The sequence below is a fragment of the Salminus brasiliensis genome, chromosome 1 (assembly GCF_030463535.1).
Source record: "Salminus brasiliensis chromosome 1, fSalBra1.hap2, whole genome shotgun sequence".
Taxonomy (NCBI): domain Eukaryota; kingdom Metazoa; phylum Chordata; class Actinopteri; order Characiformes; family Bryconidae; genus Salminus; species Salminus brasiliensis.
In genome coordinates, this window is record NC_132878.1 from 79,607,032 (window position 1) to 79,617,711 (window position 10,680).

General features: G+C 37.8%; 1 protein-coding gene across 1 annotated transcript in view; it reads left to right on the forward strand.

Moving 5' to 3' along the window:
* The window catches only part of tmtopsb (teleost multiple tissue opsin b), a 59,203-nt gene extending 49,791 nt beyond the window's left edge, over nucleotides 1-9,412 (forward strand). The window contains exon 4 of the mRNA XM_072690312.1: nucleotides 4,117-9,412. Coding sequence (XP_072546413.1) covers nucleotides 4,117-4,398 — 282 coding nt within the window. The 3' untranslated portion in view covers nucleotides 4,399-9,412. The remainder of the gene's footprint in view (nucleotides 1-4,116) is intronic.
* Nucleotides 9,413-10,680: the final 1,268 nt, after the last annotated feature.

Here is a 10,680-nt window from a genome sequence, read left to right on the forward strand (position 1 = left end):
ATACAGAACCGTCACTGAAAGTGGAGGAATTATGTGGACTGAGGCAGACTGCATTTTACACAAATATGTCTCAAGTTAAGCAGAGTTGCACAGTTCTCTACTGTCCTCCATTCACACTGTTTTACAGCGTTCTCTTCTATTCACACTGTTTTTACACTGTTCTCTGTTCTCTTTTACAGCGTTTTTCCTCCACTCACACTATTTCACAGCGTTCTCCTCCATTCACACTGTTTTATGATCTTCTCCTCCATTCACACTATTTTACAGCGTTTTCCTCCACTCACACTATTTTACAGCGTTCTCTTCCATTCACACTGTTTTACAGCATTCTCTTCCATTCAAACTGTTTTACAGCGTTCTCCTCCATTCACACTGTTTTACAGCGTTTTCCTCCATTCACACTGTTTTACAGCGTTCTCCTCCATTCACATTGTTTTACAGCGTTCTCCTCCATTCACACTGTTCTACAGCATTCACTTCCATTCACATTGTTTTACAGCGTTCTCCTCCATTCACACTTTTACAGCATTCTCCTCCATTCACACTGTTTTACAGCGTTCTCTTCCATTCACACTGTTCTACAGTGTTCTCTTCCATTCACACTGTTCTACAGCGTTCTCCGCCATTCACTGTTCTACAGCGTTCTCCATCATTCACACTGTTTTACATCATTCTTTTCAATTCACACTGTTTTACAGCGTTCTCCTCCATTCACACTGTTCTACAGCGTTCTCCTCCATTCAGACTGTTCTACAGCGTTCTCCTTCATTCACACTGGTTTACAGCTTTCTTTTCAATTTACACTGTTTTATAGCATTCTCCTCCAGTCACATTATTTTACAGCGTTCTCCTCCATTCACACTGTTCTACAGCATTCTCCTCCATTCACACTGTTTTACAGCTTTCTCCTCCATTCACACTGTTTTACAGCGTTCTCCTCCATTCAGACTGTTTTACAGCATTCTCCTCCATTCACACTGTTTTACAGCGTTCTCCTCCATTCACACTGTTTCACAACGTTCTCCTCCATTTACACTGTTCTGAAGCGTTCTCCTCCATTCACACTGTGCTACAATTTTCTTCTCCATTCACACTGTTTTACGATCTTCTCCTCCATTCACATTATTTTACAGCGTTCTCCTCCATTCACACTCTTCTGGAAAATGTTCCATTCACACTATTTTACGATCTTCTCCTCCATTCACATTATTTTACAGCGTTCTCCTCCATTGAAATTTTCCTGTTTGTTGGGCGTTAGATTAGCTGTGAGCTGTTGTGCACCTTTCTCTTATTTCTCACAATAATAACACAGTCAATTGATGGTGAGTGTTTGTTGTTCTCTTGTGGATGGGATGAGTTTATAGTGGATGGATTGAGAAGGGTTTGTAGAGGAGTGCATGAGGGCATTGCAGTCACGCTTGGTTGCATCTCAGGCTTGCTAACTGAACACTGAACAGCCATTTACACCATTACTGAAGAACTGTGTGTCCTGGGATGTAAGTGTCAGTGCAACCCAACTGCAGTTACCCGTGACCTCCGGAATCAGCCACCAAACCTCACAGCTTTTTTTTCTTTCTCTCTCTGTATTCCTTCCTCTGATGTTGTAGTGTGTTTGTGTGTTCTCCACAGGCTCCTGGGATATTACAGGTACTTGGGCTTAAATTTTATCTGTTCAAAACAGCAATTAGAAGCTAACCTTCACAGGAATGGCTTGGGATGGAATGTTTGTGACATCCCCTGAGAAAATGTAGTTGACTATAAGTATACGTTGGACTTGGGAGTATACTAAGTTCACTACGTTTTCACAAGTGGTGTAATGTCCTGTATTGTTGTGTGTATTGGTTTATTTGTTTTTCTTCATGATTATGTGAATCAGCATTCATAAACATATATAAACAAGTCCTGTATACAACTTTGGATGGTAATTTTATTACCATACAATATAGATAGACAAAATACAGCAGTTACATAGATCAAAATGTAACTAATACGCTAATCATTATAATCAGCAAGGTCATGATAGTAGCTGACTAGCTGACCCCTACTGCTATCTGGTTATCATTATTCTTAGAGATGTTATTCTGTGCTGTTTTCTTGTTCATAATGTGCTGATATAATTGTAAATGTAAGTTATCAGTGTTTTGATTGGCTGTTTCATGTATGATCTGGGAAATACCATTTAATTATGTGGACTGAGGCAGCAGAGTAATATTACTGGATTTACCACAAATATGACTCCGGTTAAGCAGCATTGTGTTGTCCACTGTGTTGTTCAAACAGTATATCTTCATAACTCTATATCAGACTCAAAACCTTATTTGCTAGTTTGGACCATGCCTTCATGGGAGGAAACTGTTAGAGAGGGTTAGTTTTGAGCAGCCAGAAATTATAAATGACAGGGTTAAAAGGGAGATGACGGGTCGTGGAGGCTTGTGCAGACTTGTTTTAGACACATGAATAAGATGGAGATGTAATTTATGTGATTAGGGAAGAGGGGCTTAAGCCATGTAGGATTATTTTCATGTTGGTGTTGCGAGGTAATATATCAGGAATACCAACATTTAGCTCTCATAAAGTTAATTTATTATAGTGGTTAATTGACTAGCTGGCAAACATCATTTTGTACAAGACTGAAATACATACAATCTAAGCAGTCTACATTATTTGAACCCTTTTAGTGCTATATAGAATGATTTTTTAAAGATTCTATCAAGAACCAACTACAAGACATTTTCCTTGTAGATGAACTATTTAAACAGACAGAGAAATGTAATGTTCTTTGAGTTGCCATGGTCTATATAGAATCATTGCTTTTTCTGAAGAACCCTTGAAGAACTGTTTTTTTAAGCGTATATGTTTATAGAGTTTATTCACCAATATTAACCGAACGAGTATGGAACCCTGAACTCCAGAATTCCTCCACTATGGAAACCTTAGTATTTAAAAACTCCCTACAACAAAGTCAGTCAAATCTCTACCTTCAAAGCGAGTCCAGGTAGTTTTGTATGGAAGCAGCGACTATCGGTTCCATATTAGATGAAAAGCTTCCCTGGAAAATGTATTCTACTCCTGGCGCACCCACACACCATTTAATTAGGAAAGCCTTTATCTATAATGAAACAAATAGAGCTGGAAAACAATGCCTTGGCTGGACAACAATGGAGGCCCCCCGAGTGCATTTGCATGGATCCGAACCCCTGCTAAACCAGAACTGCAATTTGTCATCCATTTTCAGGGGGAAGCACAGGAGGGGGTCCAATCGTGGTTTCATTTCAAATGGCCTAATGAATCATTAGCGTACACATGCGCATGAGATCTGCATGCACCTAGCGTGGCACCACAGGCCACGCTGAAAGACATGCACACTTACTGGAGAGCTGACACCTTCAAACGGGTGCTGCTATCTCAGATAATCACTGCCTCCACCCTCGCCAAGAGGTCCTGCAACAAGTTTATGAATTTCCAGCACAGAAAGCCTTTAATTTTTCAAATGATCCAGCCCACATTATAGGACCCAGAAGCGTCAGCTGGGCTTTGAGTGCTTTAATTATTTTCTCATCCTCTATTTGGTTTCCAGTTTATTGTTTAGCACTCTGTGAGACTCCCAATCCGTAACAATAGCACAAGCAAATAAACACAAGACAAAAGACAGACTTTCCAGTCTCCCCGTTTCAGTTAAAAGGGATGATTACTGACTTCAGCGAGCACACAGACTATTACAGCAGAATGTTTCTTTGGACAGGGCTGATGTTGTGCCATGCATCTTAACTACATAGGCATAGGTAAACCCTTAGAAGTTGCCTTCTCTTTCTTTATGGGTAACATTATCATTTTATGTATTAAAAATGAAAAGTAATTGTTGTCAAATTTTGTGTCTTTACATATACATGCTGTTTTATTGGTATATTGGTATATATAGTGTATAAGGAATATATAACGCTCTAACAAATTTACACAACAAATTCACTGATCATAGCCACCTGTTATTTGTGTTCCAGTGTAAGACATATATGAAATTCTGTTGAATCTTTCAATCAACAGCTCAACTGTACTTATGAGGACTTAGAGCAGAAATCTCTCCATCACTGTCTTTCTCCCTTTGTGTGTGTGTGTCAGTTCTACAGATGTTTCCGAGCCCTGTTGATGTGTTCAACTCCAGAGAGAGGCTCCAGTTACAAAAACTCATCCAAGGGCACCAAGATCCTCAGGACATTGCGACATGCCAATGGACACAATGCGACCTTTATGGTAGCCACAGCTGGCCACCCCACTGGCCATGCTGCAGACAGTGTCAGGCCAAAGGACGGTTCTGAAGGTGAGGGTCAGTCACCCACAGCAGGCCCAGTTCCAGGAACAGTAAAGCCAACCGTTTCACTCGTGGCCTATTACAACGGCTGAGTATGAAGATTTGGCAAAGATAGTTGACCTCATAGTGCTGCTGCAGTGGAGGTGAAGAAGAGGCCAGTAATGAGACCAGGGAGCTGTAGGCAGTGATCCGATGGAGCTGCAGATCAAAGAAAGTCAAGAAAAAGCCTTCATGCTGAGGGAAGAGTAAGGTGAAGACTGAGGGATGACAGATCAATCTGTGCTGTAGACAAGTGTTGAATTCAAGGGGGAACTATCCTTTTAAACATCATGCATTCTGTTGGATACATTTTCTATGTGCATATTACACCTCAGGGCCTGACTATTATAACAGTTGATATTATCCCATAGATAAAACACCAGAATTACATGGCTTGTTTTTAGGGTTGGCCATAATTATTTTACATTAGGACTATTAGCAGTAGCCAAAAAAAAAGTTCACCGCTGCTTTCATTTGATTTGCACCATCACCATGACTGTTAATTGCTTCTGCTGAGTATATTGTGGACTGCAGTAACAAACATTCTTAAAATTGTGATTAATTATATAAAAAAAATAGTTTATCAAGGTTCCTTTGATTTTAGTATTCTTTTTCTTTGGGGGGGGGGGGGGGGGTACTATTCAAAGCCTGTAAAATTCTGTTTGCGATTTGCAAGTTGTTTTGTATTTCTTTAATTTTTTTTTTCAACCCCATCTTCTACCCAACATGGAAGGCCAATTCATGTAAACTCTCTGTATCACAAAAAATTCCCCCAACACTAGGAGGGAGAAGACAAGCACGTCTCCTCCGACACATGTAAAGTCAGCCACCGCCTTTTTTGGAACTGCTGCTGAGGCAGCATTGCTCAGAAAAATGTGTGGCTCCTCAGCTTCGATACAACAGCTAAAAGACACCTGTGCCAACCAACATAACACTACAAGTGATGTGGGGAGGAAATGCCATCAACCCACCTCTGAGAGAGCAAGGCCAATCATACTCTTTTTTGCACTCAAGCAGCATGGCCATAGTGGCAGTGCCTTAGTATCTATAATAAATTCACCTCAATGTCGCCAAACTAATCTTAATCCCAATTTTAAACCTATCTGTACAAATCATAGCCCTCACCATGACATTGTTAAGAATCAGCTAATTTTCTTTAGACCTGTCATTACCAATCTCCATTTGAGTACTGACAGTCGTATCACCCAGTACATCACTTGTTGAACTAAATCTATGTTTAATGTTTGACAGTATTATATTGCTGATATCATTTTTGTATGTCAATCCTTCATATAATTGTCCACAACTCTCTATGGAAAAAGCATGATTGGTTAGAGGATGAAAGGAGAGCTAGATAGCTTAAGATATTCACATTGCAATTATTCTGTTAAGTGCTTGTTGCATTCCCTTTAGACAATAAATGCACTTTGGCCTACATTTATCCTTCTAAATTTGTATGTATATAAAAATACGATATATTTCATATGTACATAATTTCTTAGCTTTTGTGTAGGCCAAATTGGATCAGGGTCTCGTTTCGATATTCAGAAAGCTATAATACCTTAAAGTAAATTTTTCTGTAAAATATTTGTCTTAAAGGCAAACAGAGATTTTGCAGCTGTTCAGTCACACGTTAAGCCATCAGGGCTATGTTATTGTGGCCCTTTTTATGTGGATATTCATAACTTTTTCAGTTGTAGCCTGAATAGTTTTAAGTATTTCTTATGTCCAAAACCTAAAGTAAGAAGAGAGTTCACTAGACTCTATGTGTTTTTAAGTGTTTTCTATGATTTTTTCTGTTTATTCTGCCAATGAAGGGCACAACTCCTTGGCACCATGTAGACTGTTAAAGTCTCAAGCCTTTGCTGAATCATGAGGGCTTGGATCTAGAGGACCTGGGCTGGACATGCAGGCCTGGCTGCGTTCAGATCATATTCTGTCATAACTGTAATTCTGCAGAGCCTAGAAACAAACACAAGAAAGAGGACTAGCATGCTTCAGGGGATTACACAGCCATAGCTAAAACCTAATACAAGAACATATGAGATTTAGGGCTAGAAATCCTGTTAAAAAATAAACATTGTTATGGTTTAGCGTAATGCCTTTATTACGCGGAATGAGAATGGGGAGAATCGCTGGATTTGCATTTTAACCAGTTGCATTGTGATCGTCATGGTTTAGTTCTGAACCATGAACTAAACTACTTGAATAATGTTGTCAATCCTTGACTGTAGGTGTTTATTTATTTATTTTTAAGAAAATGTTCATATTATGTCACGCCAATATTACTATTATCATTATTATTCAGTATTGTAAGCATTTCAGTCTTAGTTTATTTAAGTCTAAGTCTGTTTGAAAGTTATGGTGTCTGAAGGAGCTAAACTGCAGAATGCAGCACATAATTAGAGTTGTGTGCTTCGTTATTTTAGGTTAAAGGACATTGGTTTGAAAATTAGCACTCTAGCACTTTATGTCTCTAAATAGAAAGAAGGATTTCAGCAGTGTAACAGTTAAACAGATGGTTTAAATATGGATATATATTTCTATTATATTGTTTATTCATGTAAATCGTTATGTATGAAAATAACATAGAAATTGTTTCATAACATGAATAAGCAATTATGATGTCACTTTGATCAAACAGTATTTGCATACTGTTGTGCAAATATGTGGAGTTATGGTGGTGGATATTGTATTTTTGTATATTTGTGAGTAAGCTTGGTGATCTTACGTGACTTATTTTAATGTGCGCAGTGCAAATGTCTGTGACTATCTACACTGACACCTCAGAATCAGTTCCAAGAGGACAAAATATTATACATACTTTAAGAACTTGTTGGTTGTTGAATTTAAATATTAGATTTTACATCAGACAATGTCTGCAGAGGTGTTATACAGCTGCAAATAGTGAACCTTTAGTTATACTTACTAGCCCCCATAATTAAAGGGACAGTTCTGCGAAAAACAAATCAAAACATAAAGAAGCTACACAACAATCTGTTAATAACGGGCCTGTCAGCTTTAACTTTGATTTGAGAATCTGAGGATTTCTAGCTATTGAAATAATGGTAGGTAGCTTTGAGTAAAACAGCTGGTAATTCAGTTAAAATCCCAATGAAAACTGGGGGGAAGATTATAAAGCTCTCTTCTTCCTCTTATATATTTAGTCTGTTTTTGTCTAGATTAATCACAGTAAATACAAATGGGGCTGTGTGCTAACTGCCTAAGTGATCTACTTGAATCTTCACATGCTTTCTCAAACATGTTCAGTTGTTAAGCAATCTCTAATAGACTTTCTAATTCTGTATGACGTATGCTGTATGCTGTTTTTAAAAAACATGGTCAACAGTTTGAACAAAATTCAAATGTTAAAGATGTCTGTTGTTACTGTGGTATAATTTTGTCCATTAATATAACTGTGTCAAACTGTCCGAAAACACATAAGAAAGTCTGTGAGATTTCTTAAATGTTTGGAGGCACGTGTGGGATTTGGTCATGTAGATGCTAATGCTAATTAGTGGGTTAACCCACTACCGTTACCTGTTAGTTATGTTAGCGTTGTAGCTCTAGTGAAAACCTGAAGCAGAGAACAGGCAGTCAACATGTCTTGCCTAATCGACCACACAAACTGAGAGTGGTTGCTGATCTTCACATAGAAGGAAGCAAAAGACATTTTTTTCCAGCAGTGTTTCTTCCCATAAATAGGCAAAACAACCCCAAGACACTTGAATATGGAATAATGCATGATTATTCCAACCCAGTAAGCACTAACACCTCACAAAGTTTGACGTCAGATTTTTCAAGAGTGAGTGTAACGGCCATAACAGACCTAACACTGCAGTTATAGCCACGAGAATGAAGCACATTTTCTGACAAAAGTTTTTTCACTGTGTTGTTAAAACAGCTGACCTGCTCTATCCGATCTCTCCCACAGACCTGAAATCCAAATAGTGCCTGCAAAAAAAAAAGCTTTTCACGTATATGTGGTAACACCACTATCTTGTTAGTTTTGTGGACTGGGCCTTAATCAAACCTGTCCTGTAGTGTCTTCTATAACTGGACTGTACAGCTGGCAAGATATCGCAAATTTACAGTTTCTCAAGGGTAAAGGGGAAACTACATTTTGGGGAAACTGTACTCTTTTGGTTAGTTGAGCAGTTTAGAGTTCAGTCAGATAAATTAGGTTGGATAGGACATACAGCAGGTTATTTGATAGTAAGTGTAGATTGTGTAGTAGTGTAGTAGTTTTATATATATAGCAGTACAACCCTATTCTTCACGCCAGCGCAAATACTTTTCAGATTGTTTCTGGCAGGTTTTTCAAACTTGAAATAGATAACAGGAGATGTCTGATTATGTCTGATTACTCTTAAAACCTTTCTGTTTCTATATATCTATTTCAAATGACACCAGCACACTGCAGTGATGTTCTCCTTGGAGTTTTTTCAGTGTACCTCAATGAATGCATTAAGCAGCATCTGGCCATTTGATAGAATGGCTCTGAATCTTATTTGTGTGTGTGTGTGTGTGTGTGTGTGTGTGTGTGTGTGTGTGTGTGTGTGTGTGTGTGTGCGTGCGTGTTTGTTTGTGAGAGAGAGCAAGAGATTAATGTGTCCACACAGCAGAAGAATGTGTAGATCTCCTTGAGTTCACAAAGCAAAAAAATACATATTTGACTTTATAAACCACACAAACATCTCACCTCAATTATACAATGTCTTTGTTCATAAGTTATTTTGTTGTGGTCTCGTTTGTGGTAAACTACTTGTGATTTGCTGTAGCTTTTAAATCACGCACAGGGCAATAAAGGTATTCCTAAAAGTAAGTGTTTATTTTTTCAAATGAAACAAATTCCTTCCATTACAAACACTGTAGTTGAGTCAAGGCAGTCGGTTAGCTTATGTTTAAATTTTTATGTCACTTAGTTTCCAAATGTGTTTAGTTTTACACTAAAGATTTAAAGAAAGGTGGTTATTATTGTGTCTGTGATTTTGTATGGCTGGACTTTAATTGTATTGAAAAGTATAGAATTGTGCTTTTTTGTAATATTGCCCTCTCAATAAAGAAATATGAATATGGCATGTGCCTCTCGATTCTGAATTTAATTTATATGTTTTTTTAAAATTAATTTTTCAGTCGTTCAGAGGTTCAGTCCTAATTACAGTAAAACCCTGCTAGAGCGATCTGTGAATGGTATTTATTGAAACATTTTCATACACCTATGTAATATCCAAACATCATATGACCAGTGTTAAAACTGGACAAGTGTTCTTACTGGTCTAAAGTGTTTTTTCTATAGTTATATAGGTTTTTAAAGTGGGTTTCTATAGTTATATGTTGGATTAGCATCTAACAGGATTCATTTGAATGTTTTGGACTACATATACTTCTTAGTGATTTCTTTTATTAACAATCAGGTTGGATTTTCTATTATTCTTTAAAAAGTCAATAGTCCCACAGGATCCAGAGCCTAAATTTAATATGATCAGTTAAACCTTTTATTTTTGTATTTCAGGTTTTAGGTATGTGCATTAGTGGATTAAAAAAGCATGTGTTCTCGAGTGTCAGCTCAATTACTGAATTTTCAGGATTTTTTACTCTTAATAAAATTGTAAAAACAATGATCCTAATAAAAGGCAATATTAAAAATCACTTACTAACCTGGTTGCCTTCAATGTTGAGCTCAACAAATTGAGCAGTGCCAGAGGCAGCAAGAGGGCACTCCTAAGGGGTGCCCACAGTCATGACCAAAAGAGAAGAAAAAAAAACAGAAAGAGATTAACTTCAATTGAACCATGGTTTTATTCACTTTTCTTCATTTTGTTCTCGACTAAAGTTTCAAACTCCAAACAGAATTGATGATTGGATATGTTGGTAAAATGGTACATACATATCAGCTGCTGCTGGTAGAGGCCCACTACAGAAGTTTACCCCCCATTGGGTAAGAGCAATGGGGTTCCAATGCCACTGACAGTTTGCAATGCAAACAGAGCAAAACCAGAATTTGATGTCAACTGAATAAGAGTAGATCAGAAACCAAACCCCTGTAGTGAGCTCAGACAGCTTTGGCCCTAGTATAAAGCGCCATCACCCATCATCTGTGCTCTTCTGACTCTCTAATGATGCATCATGTATAGCGCTTGTACAGCAATGATTGCCACTTGCAATCAAATTTGAAAAACACTGTAGGGCTTTCAAACAAACTAAATATTTGTTGTTTCGGTTGCTAATAATGATGCTTTACACAAATTAACCCATTTTCATCCAAGGCGCAACGTCAGTTCAGAAAACGTTGGGGCAGTATGTTATACAATATAACAGCACATTTTATACAT